Consider the following 26,387-nt stretch of genomic DNA (forward strand, 5'->3'; position numbering starts at 1 on the left):
GCAGGAAGCAGGCACTGGAGGGTTTGTGTGGGGAGCCAGGAGGGAAGAAGAAGCAGGCTGGAAGGATTGGGTTGGGAGCAGAGAGGGTCAGGAAGCCAGCACTGCAGGGGCTGTGTGGGGAGCTGGGTGGGGGTGGGAAACAGGTGCTGGATATTTTCTGTGGGGCTGCAGGCTGAGCTGAGAGTAAGGCAGAGATGAGAGCAGCTGCAGGCAGAGCATGCTGTAAGCCGCAGCCCTTCAGCAGGATGCTGCTGTTTGCAGAGCTGAGACAGAGCCGAGAGGGCCTGCAGCCAGAGACCTGAGCAAGAGGGGCCTGCAGGGGATTATCCCCAACACAGAGCCAGCAGCTGGCTCAGGCTCTTTGACCCCCAGGATCCAGAAGAAAGCTAAAGCTCTGGGGGTCAGCCTGGCAATGGGGCAGTCTCCTTTGCCTGGGGCTGAACCAATGGTACATAGCCAGGGACGACTGCGGGCCTTTTGGGACAATTGGTATATAACTTTTGGCTGCTTAGGAATTTACCATGGAAAGTAGGTCAAGTTATTTTCAATAACGAATGTTCTAAACAGGTGCAAGAGAACCAGACAGAGACATTGCATTAGTCTGATGCAAAAGGCCATGTTGATATAAGCCAAGGACAGAAGAAGTTATGCTTGTTAAAAACATCAAAATTGGTATGTCTGATATTAGGACTAAGTGGTGGACAAAATAATGAGGCTGTTCCACCCGCCACCCCCTTTGGGGTTCCTTACAGAAAGAGGGGCAAACACCAGAGAGAGGCTACTGGAGCAAGCTTCACCATCATGACTGCCACCCCTACCATCTCCTGGGCCCCTGCCCTTCTTCGTGCTAATCCTGAAAGGTGTCCTGACCCAACCAGGCCAGAGAGAGGAACCCAGATGTCATCAGCACTTCCACCAGCTGTAGCTGAATCTCAGCTGCCACCTGGGATGAAATGGGATCAGACTATAATAGCAGTGCCAGCCACTCTCAGCTAACTGCTTCTCTCTTCCCCAAAAGGACAGTTCCCACCATCTTGGATCCCATCTAAGGAGACTGTCCAACAAGGGGCTTTTCCTTCTTAAGCTCTCTCCAGCTAAGGGGAAAGGGACAAGTCCCATTGTTACAATGAAAGCCTGACTGAATACTCTACATTGCAAATGCTTTGCCTGGCTCTACTTCTGTCCTTTCTCTTTAAGAAGAGGTTTAAAGGCTGTGTAGTGGAGTGTTTGCCATGGCACTGAGCAGGCTCTGTATCCCAACCCAGACCTGGTTTAACACTGGAGAGGGACTGGCATGCAGCAACACCTTTGGCCCATATATTCCATCTCAATTATACACCAAGCCGAGTAGTCTAATGGTTACTGTGGCTGGAGCAGCCGCTAGCAGCAACTGTGCAGGAAGTGCTGTTGTAACTAGAGGGGCCTCAATGAGAAATGCCATGGGCTGATCCTGGACTAGGTGTCTGCAAGTTCCCCGATTGCCTGTCCTAAAGGACGAGATTGGAGCAGGCACCCCAGGCACAAGAGAGCCTGAACCCTCGGCTGGGTGCCCGCAGGGCCAAGCCACAAATGCTACTGTTTTATCTTGAATTGTAACAGCTGAAGCCATGGTGTTTTCAACCCTTACCCTTCCTGCCAGCCCTAGTAAAATACCCACTCCCCTCAGCCATGGCTCTGGGTGTTTATGTGGCCTAGCAGCTGAAGCACCTTCAGTGCATGCCTCCAAGTCATGGTGCCCGTGGCACTGCCAAGTGCCTTACGGGTCTGATCCCACAGCTCTGAGCAGCTGTGCCAGTTACAGTCTTGATGAGGGTGAGTGGGAGAACAGCTCCGCAGGGAAGAGAAGAGAGGGATGGAGCCAGGCCCTGCCAGCCAGCCTGTCCATGCTAACCCACCACAGACCAGAAGGGACCAGCTGGAGGCTGTTTGGTGCCCATGGTAAAATCAGACATGTTATGCCAATGAGGCCCCATCAGCTCCTCTCCAGTGGACCCTGTCTAAGCAGAGGTTGAGCATGCAATGAGTCATGGAGGTGTAACCCCACTATCCTCGGGTCAGAGCTCAGGTTCACATGCAGGGAAAGCCTGCAGTGCTGCCTGTCTTGCTCTGTGACAGTAAGTCTCCAGAGCCAACAAGCCTGCTCCTCTCCCCAGGGCCTAAAGCCACAAGAACAAGTCTGGCTGCATCAGGGACAATTTCAGTGCAGCGTGTAACTGCTGGTGACTCCCTCCCTGCCTGTAAGGGACACACTGCATGGCAAAGTGGGGGCCGACCACCCAGAGAGACCTGAGCGTGAGATGCAAAGGTCAAGGAACCTGAGCCTGGACAACAAGATGTACCCAATCCAAAGCCATGCCTGGCGTGTGGTGGCAAAGGAGGGGGTCTCCGTGGGAAAGCAGCTGTTCTGTCCTGCCACCTACAGGCATCAGGATAACAAGGGGATGCAACTCCCATCACATTTGCCATGTGAGGATGCCTAAGTCCACCAACTTCCAACCCTGATGTTCAGAGTTAGCCCTGCAGCTCCAGTACATTTCTCCCTCAACACCTTTCACCAGTCCTACTGCTGAGCATTGCCTGCACCGGCAGCACTGAGTGCTCTTGGACTGGAACGGAGCTCCTGGAACCTGGCTGTACAAGAGCTCCATGTGCAGCCAGGAGAAGGCAGTTGCCATACCTCAGTGTGGGTGTACGCAGCTGCAGCATCCCTCTGCAGGGAGCTCTGGATGTCAGGGAGGCTGTTAAAGATACTGCTGGAACAGTTTTCCTTATCCCTTGTGTTTGGCTCACTCCAAGTTGCATCCATGTTCCCTGTGAATGGCTTGTTCTCTCTGGTGAGGTTTCTGGACACTTTCTAGGAAATTGAGAGAGAAAGAGAGAGCTGTGATTTTACTGACACAGGCATTTTCCAAATTCAGGCCCTTGATCACAACGTGCTTGGCGCTTGCATTATTGCTAGCCTGAGTGGCACACCTTGACAGTTAGAAATGCCTTCACTAGACAGAGATCTGCTGTCTAACTATTCTTCAGGACTCCTTTCTGGGGTGAGAAGAGGGGGCTTCCTAGTGTTGCTCTTAACTAGCTGCCACATAGAGAGAACAAGAAGCCACAGACAAAACAAGCCACTTTCATCTCAAGTCTCTCCAGGAGACCACGCCCTTGGGTGGCGGGTACCATAGACTGGGGGAGGCTATGCCTCCCTAAACAGCCAGGCATGGTCCCACCCATGCTCCGCCCCCAGGCCTCCTGCTTCCACTCTGCTGCCTGGCTCCAGGGGTTGGTAGGGCCACGCCGCCTGCCTTCTCTCCCGGCGCTCCAGGGCTGGGGGTGCCAGCTTGGGGCAGGGTCCAGTGGGGAGGGAGGGTGGAAGAGGCAGGGCTGGGGGCTAGCTTCCTCCAGCCAGCGGTTCATGAGCCATCTATGACCACTCCCCTTTCTGGAACTTTTAATACAGTACAGAGACATCTAGTGCTAGAGCATATCATTATAGGCAGGCCTCTGACCCATCCTGCAGCACCATCCGGCCGGGTGATGTTCCACAGAGTGGACACGGAGAGAGCCTGAGACTTGCCCTCAAAGTGCCCTTTGACTTAGCACAGTAGTTTTCAACCTTTTTTCATTTGCGGACCCTAAGAAATTTTGAATGGAGGTGCTTTGGAAATCTTAGACATAGTCTGTGGACCTGCAGGGGTCCGTAGAACACAGGTGGAAAACCACTGTCTTAGGGGAAAGGGCCCTGGGCTGGGAACCAGGAGGCCATAAGTTCTAAACTCTGTTCTTCCAGTGTGCACATTGCTACCCACTTCAAGCCCTTACTACCAAGTATGGCCATAGACTCTAGGTCACTGGCGAGTATCATTTCCCCTACAGTACGAATGAGTTGACCGAGCAGCTGCACAAGGTCACTGCAGGGAGCAGAATCCCATTCTCTAATATGGCCAAGTCTCATCCGCTTAGGTACAATGTCTTCCAGAATGAACATGCAGGATCTAAGATGGCTATCCTGACTGTAACCACAGCTCTAACCATTGGACAACACTCTCCCTCCCCAAGCCAGAATACAACCCAGAACTCCTGATCTCTAACATCCCACTGCTATCTAGCAGACAGCTGTGTCACAAATGTGTCATGTCCCCTGCTAGTGGTTGGGCCACACACAGGATAACACTCACTCCTTTGGCTCAAGTGGCACAGATTTGTGTTGAGGAGCTGAAGGTCCCTGGCCTGAGCCCTGTTGCTGACGCATTGGGTGGGGAGGGGGGAGGAGGGGTCCATGTGGTTACATGTGATAGAAGTTCTGGTTTCCAGGATTTATATTGCCACTTTCATATTACTGCATTGTACAGTCTATGAGTAAAATCCTGCATTCATAACACAAGTCCCTACTCAGGCAAAATGCTCACTGAAATCAGTGGAGGTTTTGCCCTGTAAACCCTGCCTGGCATTTTGCCCTGTGCACACTGACACCAGTGGCTCCCTGCTGGCACTTTGCACACACTGATGTGCAAGTGTACAACCAATGTTTCCTTAGATTGTTAACTTTGGAGTCTGACACAGTACTGCCTCTCATGTCAGATGCCAGGCAGATCTGGAGCTCCCAGCTCTGACGATGCTGGATACACAGCAGGCTACACTGCTCTGAAGCCCCTTGTGAGTACTGTGCGAGTTCCTTAATATTGCCAAGTGTGTTGACTAAAACTCCAAGATTGTACTAGATTGCCTTAATGCTATGACTGTCATACACCAGCTCTGCCACTTCCATGCCTCTGTCACCATACATGCTCCCATGCTCAGAAGTACCCTGCTTGGGGCATAGACCCTGCCAAAGAACTGAGCTGCTTCATTATCTAATTACATTTTCTCAGCTATGAAACTGGCAGAAAACAGGACACATCATCCTCCACTGCCCCGACCACAGACTGGTGGATCTTGGGCCATAATTCCTCCATTACTATACAAGAGTTGGCACTGTTCATTGATATGAATGGCAGAAGAGTTTATAATGACCACCCAGTCTGACCTCCCACTTTGACGAAGTGGGAATTTTCTGTAATTTGTTTAATGAATGATGTGTATGGTGTGATCTACTTGATACGCACGTGCGACTTGACTAGGGATTGCTAGTGGGTGCAAAAGGGTTAAATGCTCCCTGGGCAGAGCAGGAGATGTCAGGTGTGCATGTCTTAGATCCGTCAGGGATGGTATAAATGGGTCAATAAAGGTTTGGTTGAGACAGACCAAAATCAATGGAGCATCCAAAAAGACAATGGGAGCCCAAAGACTGTGCAACTGATCCCTACCATAGGAAACTGGCAGGCGAATCATGTGAACATTAGCAGGAGCATTGCCAGCAGATCGAGGGAAGTGATTATTCCCCTCTATTCGCCATTGGTGAGGCCACATCTGGAGTATTGCATCCAGGTTTGGGGTCCCCACTACAGAAAGGATGTTGACAAAGTGGAGGGCAATGAAAATGATCAGGGGGTTGGGGTACATGATTTACGAGGAGAGGCTGAGGAAACTGGGTTTGTTTAGTTTGCAGAAGAGAAGAGTGAGGGGGGATTTGATAGCAGCCTTCAACTACCTGAAGGGGGGTTCCAAAGAGGATGGAGCTCGGCTGTTCCAAGTGGTGGCAGATGACAGAACAAGGAGCAATGGTCTCAAGTTGCAGTGGGGGCGGTCTAGGTTGGACATTAGGAAACACTATTTCACTAGGAGAATGGTAAATGGAATGGCTTACCTAGGGAGGTGGTGGAAACCTCCATTCTTAGAGGTTTTTAAGGCAGGGCTTGACAAAGCACTGGCTGGGATGATTTAGTTGGTGCTGGTCATGCTTTGAGCAGGGGGTTGGACTAGATGACCTCCTGAGGTCTCTTCCAACCCTAATCTTCTATGATTCTATGAACTCAGCATGAGTCTGCAGGAGGATGAGACTGAACCAAAAGGTGTCAGGTAGCTGGAATAAACGTTGGCTTTTGGAGAGACTCAACAGCTCCTCACAGCAGGACTGCAAGGCAGGTTCCAGTCCTGGATTCATTTTTGGAGCCCTTCTCTGAACTTCTTTCAATTTTTCAAAATTCTTTTTGAAGTGTGGACCCCAGAAATGGACACAGGATCCAGAAATGGTCTTACATCTCCACATTTATTTAATGTAATCTTCCTGCTCTTACTGGCTAGCTGTCTGCTTATATGTCTAAGTACCATGTTAGCATTTCTTGCTGCAGCATCACCCTAGGAATCTGCATTCAGTTGGTTAATTAATTATTAGATTTATCAAAATACTGAAGGGACCCTATCCATGCTACATCCTAGCTGTCAAATCCCACTCCCCACTCTATTTCTCACCCTTGCAATACCCCCTCCTCGTAAATTTTCACATTCCTGGGATAGACAGTGGGCCTTGCAAAGCATCTTGTAGATGCAAACTGTGGCTACTTCAGATCAGGGAGGGGCTAAATTCCTGAGTTGCGGGCTTTCCCAGAGAACACACTGCCAGCATTCCACTCATCTCTACCAACAGGACTCCAGCTCACACACTTCTGCTGGTCCCAGCTGTGGCCATACGATTCAGAGAGTGAGGCGGTTCTCAGCTAGGCAACCTTTTTAGGCACTGTGAGTTTATGTTCAGCTGATTTCCATCATACCCCCTATGTCCTTCCCAAGACACAGTCCCCCATTCTGTAGGTATGGCCTGCATTCTTTGTCTCTTGATGTATGTAGGTATGACCTTGCATTTGGCTGTATTAAAACACATGTTGTTTGACTGCACACATGCAGCAAAGCAATCCAGCTCACTGTGTATCTGTGACTTGGACTCATCATTATTCACCAACTCCAAGCAGCTTTCTGTCAGCTGCAAATCTTACAAGCAGCAATTTTATGCTTTCTTGTTTATATCGTGAGTTTTTCATCAGAATGTTAAGTGGTACTAAGTTAAATGCCCGACAGAAGCCAAAGTATATTATGTTCAGCAGATTTTCCATTTTTAAACAAGACCTGTGATCTTGTCAAAGCATGATATTATGTTTATTTGACAAGCCCCATTTGATTGGTATTAAAGGTAAAGAGCTAAAAGGTGGAAACATAAAGACCTGTATCAGCTGTTCCATCATTTTGCCCAGGATCGATGTCATGCTGGTTGGTATGAGTAGCATTAACAGACTGGGGTGTGCGTGCCTTTGGAGAAGGAATTCAGCTGGGAAGTACTGCAATGACAGGGATGCATGTTGGATGGGCAGCTGGCTTGTGGCATGTGCACAGTGGTATCATGCAGCTGGTATGTGCTGTTGGGGGGACCTGGAGGGGGCAAGGGATGTACATTGGCATGGAGGGGCAGTGTACAGCACAGCAAGCAGACTTGGTAACAATTACAGAGGCAACTCTCTACAGGACCAGCCTTTGGTCAGTGACATACAGCCGGTACCAAGATGTACCTAACTTTCAGTTCCCAGAACAGTGAAAACTATAAATACTTTGCAAATTGCTGTATAAATGCTAACACTGCAGTGGCTTCTAGGGCTTCTGGGGCAGGAAGGTCCTCGGATGCATCGTCAAAACTTATAAGCAAAGCTCTCAGTTCCTGATCTGGGGTCTTCCTTTAAAAGGATATTCCCCTCTGCAAGCATAGCTGTTTGAGGTCTTTTGTCTGAAATCCATCATATGACATCTAAACTCTCAATGACAAGTTTAAACTTTTAACAGCACTGGGTTATGATTGATCAATCCAATTGACCCGTGGCATGTAAATTCTGCCATAACTACTCCAGTGTCAAGCTGTCTGCAGTGGCTCATGAACATGGGTGCCAACCCCAGGGCAGACCTTCACAAACCAGGGCACAAACCCCGAAGTGGTTGTGTGTTCTATACTTAGATTTCATCCACTGAGTGTCAAGTGTGAATTCCTCAAGCACTATAGCAGCCTTAACATGGAGTCACAGACAGGACCCTCTTCTTTGTTACTTGTCTGTCCAAAATGAAGCCCTCATCCACGACTGGAGTTCCCAACTGCTATCTAAATACAAAAAACCCAGATAATACCTTGCTTTTCTACAGTGTTTTTCATCTAGAAGGTTCCTACAGCATTTTACAACCTATGGACTCAATTCTGCCACCTTTGTTCCCCTTGGGTACAACCTTATTGTACACACACAGGCCCAGTTAAAGCAATGGGAAAGCCAGTAGAGTAAGGCATTATTCAGGATGGGCAAGCGTGGTAGAATACGCTTAGTGCCTTTCCCTTGCATGCCTGCTGCAGAAGTAGACAGAATGTGAGCCTAACTACACACACACACACACACACACACTCCCAGAATGAAGGTTGCTAGTATGCATTTTCTATTATCAACGTAATCATAAAACTCCAGGAACTTGCCAAGAAATTTCAAGGCTGGATACTCTTGAAAGGGACCTCGAGTCACATGTCCTCCACTGAAACTTAACACCCACAGACTCTTCACCACCAAAACAAATTTCCTTCCCCTTCCCACGTACAGCCATCTACAATGAACATATCTAACTCCTCTAATATCACACCCAACTGCACAGCACTAACTCTGACTTCATGGAAGTGAGACATTTTGCAGTCAGACACACTCTCACAGTTGCAACCTAAAGAGTCAACCATTGCTGAGTCCATGACACCATAACTGAGTGGGCTGGATCAGGAAGTTCAGGTTCTGTGTCTATAGGTTCTGCAAAGATTTTTCTGGAGTTCCTCCCTCCAGAGAATATCATCCCATAAACTACCATCCAGGGTAAGCAATGTTCAAGTTAAGTCCAAAGCAGACTGTAAAGAGCTACAAAGGGATCTCACAAAACTGAGTGACTGGGCAACAAAATGGCACAAGAAATTCAATGTTGCTAAACACAAAGTAACGCACATTAGAAAACATAATCCCAACTATATATACAAAATGATGGGGTGTAAATTAGCTGTTACCACTCAAGAAAGAGATCTTGGAGTCATTGTGGATAGTTCTCTGAAAACATCTACTCAATGTGCAGTGGCAGTCAAAAAAGCTAAGAGAATATTGGGAATCATTAAGAAAGGGATAAATAATAAGACAGAAAATATCATATTGCCTCAATATAAATCCATTCTATGCCCACCTCTTGAATACTGTATGCAGATGTGGTCGTCCCATCCCAAAAAAGATATATTGGAATTTGAAAAGGTACAGAAAAGTGCAACAAAAATGATTAGAGGCATGCAACAGCTGCCGTATGGGGAGACATTAATAAAATGGGGACTTTTCAGCTGAGAAAAGAGATGACTAAAGGGGGATATGATGGAGGTCTATAAAATCATGACTGCTGTGAAGAAAGTAAATAAGTAAGTGTTATTTACTCCTTCTCATAACACAAGAACTAGGGGTTACCAAATGAAATTAATAGGCAGCTGATTTAAAGCAACAAAAGGAAGTATTTCTTCACACAATGCACAGTCAACCTGTGGAACTCTTTGCCAGGGATGTTGTGAAGGCCAGGACAATAACAGGGTTCAAAAAAGAACTAGATAAATTCATGGAGGACCATCAATGGCTATTAGACAGGATGGGTAGGGATGGTGTCCCTAGCTACTGTTTGCCAGAAGCTGGGAATGGGTGACAAGGGATGGATCATTTGATGATTACCTATTCTGTTCATTCACACTGGAGTACCTGGCATAGGGCCCCTGTCGGAAGACAGGATACTGGGCTAGATGGACCTTTGGTCTGACCCAGTATGGCTGTTCTTATGTTCTTAAGCCACCAGACTCTGTGAACTACAGCCTCCTACGGGGGGTTGAGGTACCCACAAAGTAGTGTAGACAAGACCTAATACTATTGTGAATTTCCAGTTAGCAACATCACTATTGTCAGGATAACAGGAATCTGGGCAGCTTTTGACAAGGTTACCCTAAGATTTAGAAGCCTCAATGCATCCTCTAGCCTGCTGGGAGTCCTTTTCCTTGGTTGGGTAGCTATTTCAACACATAGTGATCAATGGCTCCATGTCTAGATGGCAGCCGGTATCAAGCGGAGTGCCCCAAGGGTTGGTCCTGGGGCCAGTTTTGTTCAATATCTTCATTAATGATCTAGATGATGGTGTGGACAGCACCCTCAGCAAGTTTGCAGATGACACTGAACTGGGAGGAGTGGTAGGGATAGGATACAGAGGGACCTAGACAAATTAGAGGATTGAGCCAAAAGAAATCTGATGAGGTTCAACAAGGACAAACGCAGAATCCTGCACTTACGACAGAAGAATCCCATGCACTGCTACAGACTAGGGACTGAATGGCTAGGCAGCAGTTCTGCAGAAAAGGACCTAGGGGTTACAGTGAATGAGAAGCTGGATATGAGTCTACAGTGTGCCCTTGTTGCCAAGAAGGCTAACAGCATTTTGGGCTGTATAAGTAGGGGCATTGCTAGCAGATCGAAGGATGTGATCATTCCCTTCTACTCGACATTGGTGAGATCTCATCTGGAGTACTGTGTCCAGTTTGGGGCCCCACACTACAAGGAGGATCTGGAAAAAATTGAAAGAGTCCAGTGGAGGGCAACGAAAATGATTAGGGGGCTGGAGCACATGACTTATGAGGAGAGACTGAGGGAACTGGGATTGTTTAGTCTGCAGAAGAGAAGAATGAGGGGGGATTTGATAGCTGCTTTCAACTACCTGAAAGGGGGTTCCAAAGAGGATGAATCTAGACAGTTCTCAGTGGTACCAGATGACAGAACAAGGAGTAATGGTCTCAAGTTGCAGTGGGGGAGGTTTAGGTTGTATGTTAGGAAAAACTTTTTCACTAGGAGGGTGGTGAAGCACTGGAATGGGTTACCTAGGGAGGTGGTAGAATCTCCTTCAGGATTGACAAAGCCCTGGCTGGGATGATTTAGTTGGTGTTGGTCCTGCTTTGAGCAGCGCGTTGGACTATATGATCTCTTGAGGTCCCTTCCAACCCTGATATTCTATGATTCTATGATTCAATGCCCAATATCACCTGCAAATGATGCTTGGTCTGTGACCCACTCAGGAAAAATTAATCTCCCTCCTGACTAATAGGTCTCCAGCAAAGAGCTTGCATATAACTTTTTTCCATCATTTAGCTACTTCAGTGGGTTGCTACAGCTGGCTCAGTGCATGCCTGTGAGGCTTTAAATTAAAGGCTGACATTTTTATGCAACACCAGTCTCTGGTTCATGTTCTTAGCCATTCAGAAAATCAGATCCAGTGTGGAATCTGCCTTCCTTCACCAGCAATTCACTCGTTAAGCCACTTACAAACTGGCTTTTCACACAGGGTCCCTTCATTGATTCTGGGCATAGGCACCTGTCTGTATCACTACTTCAAGATTCAGTGCAGCAAGTTCTGTTTTCATCCAGTCCCTTAAGTGAAGTTGGAAAAGCTCTGTCTAAAGTACACACCTCCAATTCTGCCATTCCTTCCAGTCTCCTAATGGCACATACAATTTTAGCTGACTATAGCATGAGCATGCAGTAACACTTTCAGGTATTGTTAATAGACAGCAGGTGTAAAACAAACAAAAGGAAGTATTTCTTCACACAACACACAGTCAACCTGTGGAATCCTTTGCCACAGGATGTTGTGAAGGCCAACACTATAACGGGGTTCAGAAAAGAACTAGATAAGTTCCTGGAGGATAGGTCCAGCAATAGCTATTAGCCAGGATGGGCAGGGATGGTGTCCCTAGCCCCCAACTGCCAGAAGCTGGGAATGGGCGACAGGGAATGGATCACTCTATGGTTACCTGCTCTGTTCATTCCCTCTGGGGCACCTGGCATTGGCCACTGTCAGAAGACAGGATGCTGGGCTAGATGGACCATTGGTCTGACCCAGTATGGCCATTCTTATGTTCTTCTAAGAGACCCAAGATTCAAATTCTGTTAAATCCTTCTGAAATCCACAGTTAGTGACATGGCCAGTACAATTTCTTCTCCTGCAAAAGAACGGCCTGAAACCACTGCCTGAAATCACTTCCACCGCTTGCTTATTTTGAGAAATTGTGTTAAATGATATACCACAGGTCACTGCAACACACAAAGAGTGATCTAACAAGCTACCAGCTGGAACTTCCTCTTTCTAGACCAACAATAAGGCAGCCAGTCAAGACAAAAAAGGTACTTAATTAAAAGTGTGGTGCCACCTATTGTTGGAAGAAAGGTTTGCAAGTAATTAATAGTTAACTGTATCATTACAAAAAAGCTTTAACCTCTCATTTATTTACATTTTCTTGCACAGCCTCTGCTGTACTTCCCTCTGAAGCCATCAGTACATGAGACCAGTACCGTGGTACACCATTCATCAGTACATGAGACCTTTAAAAGGGAAATATTTGTGTTTTCCTTGTTAAAAGATTACCTCACTCTCTGATCTGGACTTCTGTATAGTTCTGCTGTAACCTGTTTAAAAGCTACTGCATCTGACCAATAAGTGGATGTGCTTCAGTGATGAGTTGCCTTCCCTGAATGTGCTGTGCAGATTTCTCTACTCTGATTCACAGTGCAGATGTCTATTGTGTATGTTGCACTGGTTGTATGGATGTCAGTGAAAACTGCAGGCACAGAAGGAGTGCAGAGCAGATAATAGGCATATGCACTGTGGTCAGAGAGGAGAATTTTTCCCATAGTGTGCACAGCTGCTTGTACATTTGTCAAGTACTTTGGGGAGTTTGGATGAAAGGTGCTATGTACATTTCTGTTCATATTATACCGGGAGATACTACTTTTTTTTTTCAGTTGAGTAACTGCCCTGGTGTTTCTAACTGTATGATCTGGGGTGAGAACATGTAACGAGTTGGGAATTATGAGACAAATTCTGCAGGGTTGCATGGATGCAACTGAGAGCAGAATTTGGTCATATAATTTCCCCCAAACTCCATACTCCTCTTGGGCCAAATTCTGAATTCAAATTTACACTGGGGGAAACTGACAGCAGAATCTGGCCTTTTGTATCTACTGGTGGATTCCTCTCCTAGGGCAAAGTTCTGCTCCATCTATCCACATATAGATCATGTTCCAATATTCTATTCTCCCAGCAACAGATTCATAGATATTGGGAAAGCAGAACATTGTAGTGGAGATACGCAGTGGTGATCTGAGAACACAATTCTGCCCTTATTCAGTCAAGCCATTTCTGCCTTTTTAAATACTGACGATTCAGCAGGAAATTCATATGACCCAACTAGAGAATAAGTCAAACCAGATTAAAAGAGAGGGATCTCAAATAAAAATAGAAACATCCATATCCCTTACCCTCCTTTGTAGATCACCATATGTGATCAGTCCAGCAACCCAAGATATCACATTCACATGCACCATTTTCAGATGCCTCTTTTTTGACCTCTTGGCTGAGTTGTGCAGTGCTCTCCCAAAATTGTTTGCATGTGGAATTTTGGCTTTGTGAATTCACTGCAGTTGGCTCATGTTTGAAGTCTATTGGGATGGGTCTGCATTTAAAAGAATGTGGAATTACTCTCCCAGATACAGAGGGAGGGAAAAAGCTCCAGTATTTGAGCTGACAACCTGCTGCAAGGCACAATTTATTGGCCAAAACAATATTACACTGCATGAAAGAGAAAATGATGTATGGGGAAATATACTTTAAAAAAAAATTAAAGATTTTAGGCTATCTTTTAATATAGGATTTTCACACTTAGGTGTTGTACTCTGATTTCAAGACATAGTGTACCTCCCTTGCCATTATTTGACGCTCTCAAGCACTAGTAATAGAGGCTAGCATGCCCTACCAGCTGACCCTACCTCTTACCCAAGCACATCTCAGCCGCTTCCTGGATTTTGTGGGAAGCAAGAGCTCCTAATAAAAGGCAATTAGAAATAATTAAAATAAACTGTTTTGGCAAAACACCATCACAAGGAAACAAAACCAGAGAAGGCAGAGAAGTGACATCCTCCCAGAGCAGGAGGAAAGGTCAGTGGTGATTCTCAGACTGTCAGATAGCCTGGATCAGCAGTGTTAGAGCCACAGCACAGACCTTAACCCTTTGAGGTAAGAGTTGTAACTCAAACACCAGAGGGGATGTGTCACACACTTTCCCAGTGGGTTACACAACCAGTTGTTAACCAGCAGAAGACTGTTGTGAATCAGGATTCCATTCCTGGGTTTGGAGGGGTATGTGGACTAGTGGTTACTGACAAGACAGCCAAGTGGACGGATTAGGTACATTGATTCCAAGAGGCCACGTGGCCGGCGGGATGAGCTTTAGACCTGTCACATTAAAGACTTGGGTTCTACTGTCAGCTCTGCTGGAAGTGACCTTGTGTAGCCCCGTCTGTCAACTGAGAGAATGATGCTTGCTTCTTAGGGTAGCATAGAATTACGAACACTAGATAGCAGAAGCACATAGAGCAGAGCCTCTCCTGGCTCCCCTCATCCCAGCACATCTTTCCTTAGGCCCAGGGCTGCTGTTTAGCCTGTGTACCATCCACTGCCAAGGAGGTGGCCATGTGGGGCTGGAGGTGGGAACACGCTCACTGAAGATGGCATGTTCCAAGATTTCAGCAGCAAGTTTCCAACAAGCTGTACTGAGCATGTACAAATGTTGATTTTTCAGAGGCTTTTAACTCTGCCAAGTGTGAATGGATTTTCATAAGGACAGCAAAAGACATCTCTCTGATCCCAGAGCTATGTCCCTGTCAAATTTCCTGTGCCAAAGTGTAAAGACATTAGAGTTCTTCAAAGAAAGAGTTGTAAGAATTTAACGAACAAAATTACCAATTTTTCTCTTTCTTGGAAACAGCTGAACCATTTTTGCTGAACCTTACTAAGAGAATTGAGCCTGAAGCAAAGAGTAAGCATGGAAAATTTTACCTCCAATAGTTGACGTCTGGAAAAGTAACAAGCTACTGAAAAGAGGGGCTTACAATGGAAAATGTTAGGCAATCTTAACTATAGGTTAAGCTGACAAGAGGTAAGGTTAAGATTTAGTCATGGGTATTTTTAGTAAAAGTCACGGACAGTGTGATGGGTTCGGTCACAGAGACCCCCCTTGGGACTGTCACCTGACATGCTGGAATTACCTCTGAACCCAATTTCCCTGCCAGCTTGGGACTTCTAGAACCCTGCCTTGTTGAGCCAGATAAGCTAGCCTGCTGCAACACAGACCCAGGGTCCAGGCCACGCCCCCAAAGCTGCAGATTTAACTGAAAACAGTTTAGCAGGTTACCTGCCTCCAGCACCCAGATACCCAGTTCCAATGGGATCCAAACCCTAAATAAATCCATTTTACTCTGTATAAAGCTTATACAGGATAAACTCATAAATTGTCTGCCCTCTATAACATTGGTAGAAAGATATGCACAGCTATTTGCTCCCCCAGGTATTAATCACTTACTCTGGGTTTACTAATAAACAAAAGTGATTTTATTAAGTATAAAATGTAGGATTTAAGTGGTTTCAAGTAATAAAACATGCAAGTCTAAGCCTAATACATAAAGAAACTGATTACAGGTAATATCTCACCCTCAGAGATGTTCCAATAAGCTTCTTTCACAGACTAGACTCCTTCCTAGTCTAGGCCCAATCCTTTCCCCTGGTACAGTCCTTGTTAGCTCCAACAGACATCTTAGGTGGAAACAGGGGCTCTCTCATGACTGGCAGCCCCCTCTGTCCTGCTCCTTTTATAGCTTTGGCACAAGGCGGGAGTCTTTTGTCTCTCTGGTTCCCCACCCCTCCTTCTAAATGGAAAAGTACCAGATTAAAGATGGATTTCACTATCAGGTGACATGGTCAAGTGTCCCTGTGAGACCTCATTCTTCATTACCCCTGGGCTGGCCCACATATACACAGAAAGGCTGGCAGGTAAATAAACCATTTACAACCAATTGTTCTAGTCAATGGGAGCCATCAAGATTCTAAACCACCATTAATGGCCCACACCTTGTATAATTACAATAGGACCTCAAAGTTATACTTCATATTTCTAGCTTCAGATACAAGAATGATACATGCATACAAATAGGATGAACACACTCAGTAGATTATAAGCTTTGTAATGATACCTTACAAGAGACCTTTTGCATAAAGCATATTCCAGTTACATCATATTCACATTCATAATCATATTTTTTATAAAGCATATGGAGTGCAACGTCACACCCTCCTCCTGAACTTACTGCCAGAGGCTTGGACACTGTCCATAGCAGAGGCAGTACATTTAAAATTCCAGTTCAGCTCCGGTCATACCCCCATCCATCGTTATTAAATACTATAATGCTATTCACAGGGGTTCTTGCAAAGTTCTGGGTTCGTGGTCCCCAGGTGTCTGAAAACATGCTGGTGTGTAGCATTGTTAACAGAATGTAGACAGCAATATCTGTTAAAGTGTAGGAGTCTTGGCATTTAGCCACCAATGCTCTGAGGCGGTGTGCCTCAGTTTCCCCTTCCACACAGCAGAGTAGGCCTGTTATGCTTTTGCTGCTGTGCTGAGCTTCCAGCCTGTTTACAGGTATAAGCTGAAAAGGAACCTGCTTGTGGGACTGTCTTGTCACCACCCCTAACATGTACAAAAGTTTTTTCCAGAGATCAGGTATGTTACACATCTTCAAAAAGTTTACCATTCGTATTAGCTCCTTTGTCTTGACCCATAGGTGAAGTAGCCAAAGACATAAGATAACCAGCAAATCTACAGCGGACAGGCTCTATTCACGCAGTTTAGCTCATTCGGAGTCTATTGCATTTTCCAGGCCCTTTGGGGTAGGGGTTTAGACACAGAGTCTCCTCTCTCTTTGATGAAGGCTCTCAATTCAGGTATGTGTTTGGGTTTTGGCAAGGAAAGGGTGCACTGCAACCATGCCTGCCCTCTTCTCCTCCCTCTGGAATCTCTTTGTGTTGGGCCCCACCAACTTGTGAAGCTTCCCAAATGCAAAGTTTTTCCTTCTCCTGCCTTGAAGAAACAATGTTAGTTTCTACAAGCATAGCAGAAACAACATCTTTTAATAGAGTGCTTTGGATTGGTAAGTTCCCCTCGGTCATCCCATTCTCTGTTCCCAAAAGGTCAGCTGGGTGGACTCTCCCCTCCAGGAGATTTGACCCCAGGTCTTCCCTTAATACCTGATCCACAGGTGAGGGGTCTGGCATTTCAGATGCAGATCCTTCACCCTTCTCCTGGAGAAATTCCTTCCTACAAAAGGTGGGCAGACACTCCTGTCCCCCCTCACCTTCCGTCTGGACTTCCCTCTCTGGGTTCCCCCCTGAGGCAAACACCCCTGTATTCTCCAAAAGGGAAGGTGACCCTGATCCATCTGTGGGCTCACAACTGCCAGCTATGACAGACACTTCACTGGCCACCAAAATCCCCCACTTCCACTCAGGTTGGGCTTGCTTCCAGCTACAGAGCCCTTGGGGTCTGTTCCCACCGCAGCGGTTGTCAGGACCGCAACTTCCATCTCCGGGATAGATGTCCCTGTGCACCCTATGGCAGGGCCTGTCCCCTGCTGACCTGCAACTTATTATAGAATCATAGAATATTAGGGTTGGAAGAGGAGATCATCTAGTCCAATCCCCTGCTCAAAGCAGGACCAACACCAACTAAATCATCCCAACCAAGGCTTTGTCAAGCCGGGCCTTAATAACCTCTAATGATGGAGATTCCATCACCTCCCTACGTAACACATTCCAGTGCTTCACCACCCTCCTAGTGAAATAGTGTTTCCTAATATCCAACCTAGACCTCCCACACTGCAACTTGAGACCACTGCTTCTTGTTCTGTCATCTGCTACCACTTGGAACAGCCGAGCTCCATTCCCTTTGGAACCCCCCTTCAGGTAGTTGAAGGCTGCTATCAAATGCCCCCTCACTCTTCTCTTCTGCAGACTAAATAACCCCAGTTCCCTCAGCCTTGCCTCATAAATCATGTGCCCCAGCCCCCTAATCATTTTTGTTACCCTCCGTTAGACTCTCTCTAATTTGTCCACATCCCTTCTGTAGTAGGGGGACCAAAATTGGACACAATACTCCAGGTGTGGCCACACCAGTGCCAAATAGAGGGAAATAACTTCCCTTGATCTGCTGGCAATGCTCCTACTAATACAGCTCAATATGCCATTGGCCTTCTTGGCAACAAGGGCACACTGCTGACTCATATCCAGCTTCTCGTCCACTGTAATCCTCAGGTCCTTTTCTGCAGAACTGCTCCTTAGCCAGTCAGTCCCCAGCCTGTAGCGGTGCATGGGATTCTTCGTCCCAAGTGCAGGACTCTGCACTTGTCCTTGTTGAACGTCATCAGATTTCTTTTGGCCCATTCCTCCAATTTGTCTAGGTCACTCTGGACCCTATCCCTACCCTCCAGTGTATCTACCTCTCCCTGCAGCTTAGTGTCATTGGCAAACTTCCTGAGGGTGCAATTCATCCCATCATCCAAATCATTAATAAAGACGTTGAACAAAACCGGCTCCAGGACCAACCCTTGGGGCACTCCGCTTGATACCGCCTGCCAACTAGACATCGAGCCGTTGATCACTACCCATTGATCCTGGAAGTCAGCAGCTGTCAGTAGCAGTCAGGGAGATGACCATGGGACAGGAGCTGGCTCTATCCACCCAATCCCACAGGGATCTGTCTTATACCCCAGGGCTACAGGAACTGGTCTTGACCATGCCTGCCCCCAATGGCCCATCTTCCCCTGCTACAGAGGAATTAAAGAGACACTCTCCCATTTCCCCTGCAGCCCCTGTGACATCACCCTCCCCTCTGGGGCTTTCAGCACAAGATTCCTTCTTGCTGCTATCAAACCCTGGGACAGATTCTGCCACATCAGAAAAGTCATTCCCCAGTAGAAATGGTGCAAAATTGTGTGCCACTGCTGTGACAGTCAGTTCAGCCTGCAAATCACCAGTTTCCATGTGTACCTTAGCTGTAGGTGCAAGGACTTTGTAACCTCCCACTAATTCTAATTCTGCCATTTTTCCTGGTAACAAATCATTCTCATAGATCAGGTCCTTCCTGACCACAGAAACCTCTGCACCAGTATCCCTCCAACCTTGGAGCGCTTTCCCATTAAGCTGAACAGCATGCATATGCTCACTGCTTGGTTGTGTAGAAGGAACCTTTACAAATCCTATGTGGTAAGAGGCAGTAGCCTGGAATACCCCTGTGCTCTGAGAAGCAGCAGCTTCTTGTGTTACCTGGTGCCTGTTCCCACTCAGCACAGGACATTTATTCCTCAGGTGCTCAATGGACTTACAAGGGTAGCACCTCTTGGGCTCCTCTGCGTGTGCAGGAGACTTGGGACGAGTAACAGGGGAATGGGGAGGTGAACGCCCAGCCTCCTTTTTCCCAGGGGTAAAATGGTGATTCTGTTTTCCACCAACCCTGCACCCCGCTGCCAGTGGTTTCTGTTTAATTGCAGCTTGTGATTGCTCACAAGAGTCTGCAAACCCAGATAATTCACCCACTGCATCCACCTTTTTGTCCCACAAATGCTGTTTTACATCATCACTGCACATATTCAGGAACTGTTCCTGAACAACCAAATCACACATTCCTTCAAAGCTTGTAATGCCTTTTCCCCTCACACACTTGTCTAACAAATCCCTCATTTCATTTACATAGGCCACATTACTCAATCCAGATACCCTCTTAAGACTCCTGAATTTTACCCTGTAGGTTTCAGGTGTAATCTGAAATCAAAACCAAGTCCTTAAATATACCATAGTTTGAAGCATCAGCAATAGGCATCTTATTGAATATGTCCAGAGCTCTCCCAGTCAATTTTGCAACCAAAGTAGTCATCTTTTGATCCTCAGGAATTGCATGGAGAGTGCACAATCTCTCAAAGGTGACGAAATACTCTGCAATATCACTGGATTCATCATATGATGGACATAACCTCTCCCATTTATGAATTTTAGGGGAAGTGGAGCCAGCTGCTTGAAGGTGTTGTCTCTTCCACTCCATTACAGCCAGTTCATGCTTCTGAGTTTCAATTTGGGCTTGGCTCTGGGCCTCAATTTCTTTGTTTCTTAGCTCCAGGGCTTGCTGCCTCTCTCTTTCCTTATCCTCCTTAGCAGCTTGCTGTACTAACCTTTGGGCTTTCATGGCTCTTTCGTGAGCAGCTTTTTCTCTGGACAAATTGTGCATTAATCTCCATTTTTCTTAATTCCATCTGTCTTTTAAGTTCATTTTCCTTCTCAGCAATCTGCAAACTGTGGAGTTCTAGCTTCTTCTGAGTCTCACTCTCACTCATTTTGCTGATTTTCTTGCCTCTATTTTCCTTACCCAAAATAAGCAAACAGAAAATAACAAACCAGTAACCATTTTTTCTGTTCTCTGACCACAATACTTAAAACTCACTTAAAATCACTACCAGTGCCTCAAAGCAATCATGTGCACAGATCGTGTTCGACTGCACCACTGTGACAGGTTCAGTCACAGAAACCCCCCTGGGACTGTCACCTGATGTGCTGGAATTACCTCTGAGCCTGTTTTCCCTGCCAGCTTGGGAGTTCCAGAACCCTGCCTTGTTGAGCCAGACATGTTATCCTGCTGCAATACAGACCCAGGGTCCGGGCCACGCCCTCAAAACTGCAGCCTCAACTGAAAACAGCTTAGCAGGTTACCTGCCTCCAGCTCCCAGACACCCAGTTCCCAATGGGATCCAAACCCCAAATAAATCCGTTTTACTCTGTATAAAGCTTATACAGGGTAAACTCATAATTTGTCCACCCTCTATAATATTGATAGAGAGATATGAAGAGCTGTTTTCACTTAAAAGCCTGCAGCTTTGGGGGCGTGGCCCAGTTCCTGGGTCTGTGTTGCAGAAGGCTAGAGTGTCTGGTTCAACAAGGCAAGGTTCTGGATGTCCCAAGCTGGCAGGGAAAATAGGCTCAGAGGTAATTTCAGCACGTCAGGTAACAGTCCCAAGGGAATCTCTGTGATCAAACCCATCACAGACAGGTCATGGGCAATAAACAAAAATTCATGGTCCCTGATCTGTCCATGACTTTTATTATAAATACCCCAGACTAAATCTTAGCTGAAGGGCCCTGAGGCGCTGCTGCTGCTCTGTTCCAGTGGCCCCTGGGGCAGCCACACCAGCCACTGCAACAGCAGAAGTCATGGTATTCATGACCTCCGTGACTGACTCGCAACCTTATCCATAGGTCACGGCCTGCTCTCCTTCCCACAGAGCTGTGTGGGTCTGTAAGTTTATTCTCCTGGTCATGGTGATTCTCATGCTGCCTTGGCCCTGACATAGCCTAGGGCTGCTCTAACTTCAAGGACTGTATACGAGCTGAGAGCTGCTGACAGCTCCATCCCATCCCTTACATATACCGCTCCCCCCGCCTCTATACTGGGGTGGGAGAGGAATGCAGGAACTGGGGCTGAGAGCCTGGCCTTTTTTGACCCGTCCATTCTTTTACATTGGGCACTCTCCACTCACTTTTGCATCTCTAGATCCATCCTAGGCATTACCAGAAAACAATTATAATAAACAGCAACAGGGAAGGTACAAAAAGAGGCCAATGCCCAATACACAACAGGAATGTATTGTTGCCTCTTCTTCCAGCACCAGTGTACCATTCTGATACCAGCATCATATCTCTGTTGAGGGGCAGCAGACGTCCACGTAGGTTGGCTTCCCAATGGAGGTAAAATCAATGACACAGTGTCACATTCCAGTGTGCAGTCCAGACCAGTGAGGTGTTGTGTCACTGCCTGCCCTGCAACCTGGGGTGCCTTACAATGCTTTGCTGCTGTAGCTTCCAACCAGGGCTACTCACAAACAGCTACCAGCGTGCAGGTCCCCAGCCCACGACGACTGTCTGCGTATACCTGAAGCCTGCTAGTCACACTCAGGTCACACTGGCTTCCACCAGCCTTGCTTACCACTTGCTGAGTAACCCCAACACACTCCCACACCCGGATTTTCCCCAGAAACATGTGTTCTGCTCTTTCTAGCCCTTTTCTGTAAGGGGTCAATATGCAACAGTTTATTACCTTAACTGGAGTTACCCAAACAGTTCAGTTCAAACACAGCACTGTCTTAGTTTTAATTAAAAAATAAAACACGGTTATTTAACTACAAAGAGATGGGTTTTAAGTGAGTACAAGTGTAAGGCATTAAAGTCAGAAACAGTTTCAAAAGAAATAAAGATAAAACACTTTCTAGGAATTTGGTTAGACTTGGTGCAAGGTAAAATCCTCATCCCATGTTCCCAGCAATAGGACCAGCCAAATTCTCCAGCCAGAATATAAATAAACAACATGGCGGTGCCAAGCACTGGAGAGTCTGAGAGGTATCTAGGCATCAGAGGATGGGGACAGAGCATGCCCCATTACAACCATCTTGAACATGAGCACACGGCTCATTAGCACAGCTCCAGTTTGATTAAACCCAGGACAATACTCACTGCTAAAGGGAGCACTGTGTCATCCATTTCTCAGGCACTTCGAGTCAAGATGGAGGCAGCAGCTAGGGTTGCCAACCTTCTAATCGCACAAAACTGAACACCCCTGCCCCTCCCCCTAACCTGCCCCTTTCCCAAGGCCACGCCCCTTCTCTGAGTCCCCGCTCCTGCTCGCTCCATCCCCCCTCCCTCCGTCACTCACTCTCCCCCACCCTCACTCACTTTCACCAGGCTGGGGTAGTGGGTTGTGGTGCAGGAGGGGGGTGAGTGTCCCAGGGTGGGGTCGGGGATGAGAGGTTTGGGGTGCAGGAGGGGGCTCAGGGCTGGGGCAGGGTGTTGTGAGGGTGTAGGCTCCAAGAGGGAGTTTGGGTGTGAGAAGGGACTCCAGGCTGGGGCAGGGAGTTGGGGTGCGGGAGAGGATGCGGGGTCCCAGCGGCGCTTACCACAGCTCCCAGAAAGCGTCCGCCAGGTCCCTGCAGCCCCTAGGCAAATGCGTGGCCAGAAAGGCTCCACATACAGTGCTGCACCCGCAGGTTCCACCCCTGCAGCTCTCATTGGTCATGGTTCCCAACCAATGGGAGCTGTGGAGCCAGTACTCAAGGTGGTGAGAGCGCATGGAGCCTCCCTGGCAGCCCATGCACCTAGGAGCCGCAAGGAACTGGCGGCCGCTTCTGAGAGCCACACAGAGCTAGGGCAGGCAGGGAGCCTGCCTTAGCTCCAAGCTACTGCTACACTGTCGAATGGATTTTTAATGGCCTGGTCAGCCATGCCATCCAGAGCTGCCAAGATCCCTTTTCAACTGGGCATTCTGGTTGAAAACCAGAAGCCTGGCAATCCTAGCAGCAGCTCACACTGGCTCCAGTTTAGATAATTAACCCTTTTGTTACTGGACTAAACATTAAACACTACATACAGGCCATGAGTCACAGGGTTCATAAATGCAGCATCGCCCTCCCACCCTGCATCCTCTTCTGAGAGACCCTTCTCATTGACCTGCCTTGACTAAGTTGCAAGATGTCATACATGTTTGTGTCTGGCTAAAATGTGAGCTTCCACCACACATATGGATTACTACAAACAGCGTCAGCATGGCCAATCTCCAGTATTCTAAAACCATGAGTCAAGCCCCAAGAAATCATGAAGCTCTTCAAAAGTAAAACATTTGAAATTCTTATTTTTAGTCTTTAAAACTTTAGGTTACCCACTCAGGTCACATTTCCAAGCTTTTCTTCATAACCACGAGGTCTTACTCTTCTTTGAATTGAAAGCCGAGATTCTCACAAAAATCACATGACTCCAGGAACTGGGGCTTTAAGAAGAGTATGAAATATCTCAAGACTTGTGAAAATTGACAACACTGGCCAGGTAAAATTTTCAAAAACACCTAAATGATTTAGGAATATAAATCCCATTTTCAAAAGTGACTTAGGCACTTAGGAATTTAAGCTTCAGTGAAAGACAATGGAACTTAGGCAGCTACAGACCACATGTTCAAAGACCTTTTGGCATCTAAAGATGTAGCTAGGCATCAAGTAGGATTTCCAAAATTTCCTAGACACCTATCTGCATTTTTAGGTGCCTAAAAATCTTTGAATATCTAAATCACTTCTGAAAATGTTACCCCTTGATCTCTTTTCTCCAAGTGTCCAGTCATAGGTCATGATGACAGTGGCCACAAAGTTAAATGAAATGGTGGCTAATTACCAGTTCTCCCACTAGGAATGGAACACCATGATTTGGCTCCAGATGCCAAACACTTAGGTGCCATTTCATTTTGCATGACGTTGTCTCTAACAAAACAACTAAAAGAAAAAGAAATGGATCTCATCTTACCTCCTCTAGTTTCTCCACTCGGCCCACCAATTTTGTTGTGACTGAGTGTAACTTTAGAAGGTCTAAGCCATAGAAAGCACTTTCTAGCATCTCTATGATGGAGGATAGCTGTAAAACATAGCAAAACTGGTTAAACACAGACAACTCTTCAGAGTAATATAACAAACCAACATTGTTATAAACTGGACTTTTAAGATGATACAATTTCTGCTGTTCTTCCATTGCTTTTTTGGAGCTTAAGTCTGGCAGTTTCTTGCTTCATCTGGTAAACCCTCTCCTCAGCAGCCAGCAGTTCCATACACCCCCTGGATGCTTCTTTTCCCAGTGGGGCCAAGGCTTGTAGGTGTGCATCATTTTGTAGTTGAAGTTATGAATATTGGCTATGTAGAATCATAGAATCATAGAATATCAGGGTTGGAAGGGACCCCAGAAGGTCATCTAGTCCAACCCCCTGCTCAAAGCAGGACCAAGTCCCAGTTAAATCATCCCAGCCAGGGCTTTGTCAAGCCTGACCTTAAAAACCTCTAAGGAAGGAGATTCTACCACCTCCCTAGGTAACGCATTCCAGTGTTTCACCACCCTCTTAGTGAAAAAGTTTTTCCTAATATCCAATCTAAACCTCCCCCATTGCAACTTGAGACCATTACTCCTCGTTCTGTCATCTGCTACCATTGAGAACAGTCTAGAGCCATCCTCTTTGAAACCCCCTTTCAGGTAGTTGAAAGCAGCTATCAAATCCCCCCTCATTCTTCTCTTCTGCAGACTAAACAATCCCAGCTCCCTCAGCCTCTCCTCATAAGTCATGTGCTCTAGACCCCTAATCATTTTTGTTGCCCTTCGCTGTACTCTTTCCAATTTGTCCACATCCTTCCTGTAGTGTGGGGCCCAAAACTGGACACAGTACTCCAGATGAGGCCTCACCAGTGTCGAATAGAGGGGAACGATCACGTCCCTCGATCTGCTCGCTATGCCCCTACTTATACATCCCAAAATGCCATTGGCCTTCTTGGCAACAAGGGCACACTGCTGACTCATATCCAGCTTCTCGTCCACTGTCACCCCTAGGTCCTTTTCCGCAGAACTGCTGCCGAGCCATTCGGTCCCTAGTCTGTAGCGGTGCATTGGATTCTTCCATCCTAAGTGCAGGACCCTGCATTTATCCTTATTGAACCTCATTAGATTTCTTTTGGCCCAATCCTCCAATTTGTCTAGGTCCTTCTGTATCCTATCCCTCCCCTCCAGCGTATCTACCACTCCTCCCAGTTTAGTATCATCCGCAAATTTGCTGAGAGTGCAATCCACACCATCCTCCAGATCATTTATGAAGATATTGAACAAAACGGGCCCCAGGACCGACCCCTGGGGCACTCCACTTGACACCGGCTGCCAACTAGACATGGAGCCATTGATCACTACCCGTTGAGCCCGACAATCTAGCCAGCTTTCTACCCACCTTATAGTGCATTCATCCAGCCCATACTTCCTTAACTTGCTGACAAGAATGCTGTGGGAGACCGTGTCAAAAGCTTTGCTAAAGTCAAGGAACAATACATCCACTGCTTTCCCTTCATCCACAGAACCAGTAATCTCATCATAAAAGGCGATTAGATTAGTCAGACATGACCTTCCCTTGGTGAATCCATGCTGACTGTTCCTGATCACTTTCCTCTCCTCTAAGTGCTTCAGGATTGATTCTTTGAGGACCTGCTCCATGATTTTCCAGGGACTGAGGTGAGGCTGACCGGCCTGTAGTTCCCAGGATCCTCCTTCTTCCCTTTTTTAAAGATGGGCACTACATTAGCCTTTTTCCAGTCATCCGGGACTTCCCCCGTTCGCCACGAGTTTTCAAAGATAATGGCCAAGGGCTCTGCAATCACAGCCGCCTAATCATAGATGATTAGGGTTGGAAGAAACCTCAGTAGGTCATCTAGTCCAATCCCCTGCTCAAAGCAGGACCAACACAAATGAAATAAAAATCTTAAATGAATCCACATGTTCCATAGAATCTCTATGGATAGTAATTCCATGATCTAATAAGAATATAATAGTAGGGATCTATTCTCAATCACCTGACTAGGACAGTGATAGTGATGATGAAATGCTAAGGGAGATGAGAGAGGCTATAAAAATAAAGAACTCAGTAATAGTGGAGGATTTCAATTATCCCCATATTGACTGGGTACATG

At 46.8% G+C, this 26,387-nt stretch overlaps 1 protein-coding gene across 3 annotated transcripts in view; it reads right to left on the bottom strand.

Annotated features, from left to right (window-relative positions):
* The window catches only part of OLFML2B (olfactomedin like 2B), a 103,326-nt gene that overhangs the window by 50,078 nt on the left and 26,861 nt on the right, over window positions 1-26,387 (bottom strand). For 2 of the 3 annotated variants that reach the window (XM_038414693.2, XM_043490628.1), the window contains exons 3-4: window positions 24,202-24,309; window positions 2,678-2,854 (exon numbers count right to left, since the gene is read on the bottom strand). In XM_038414693.2, coding sequence (XP_038270621.1) covers window positions 2,678-2,854; window positions 24,202-24,309 — 285 coding nt within the window. The remainder of the gene's footprint in view (window positions 1-2,677; window positions 2,855-24,201; window positions 24,310-26,387) is intronic. The other variant, XM_038414694.2, reaches the window with a different exon arrangement.

The sequence above is a fragment of the Dermochelys coriacea genome, chromosome 8 (genome assembly GCF_009764565.3).
Source record: "Dermochelys coriacea isolate rDerCor1 chromosome 8, rDerCor1.pri.v4, whole genome shotgun sequence".
Lineage (NCBI taxonomy): Eukaryota > Metazoa > Chordata > Testudines > Dermochelyidae > Dermochelys > Dermochelys coriacea.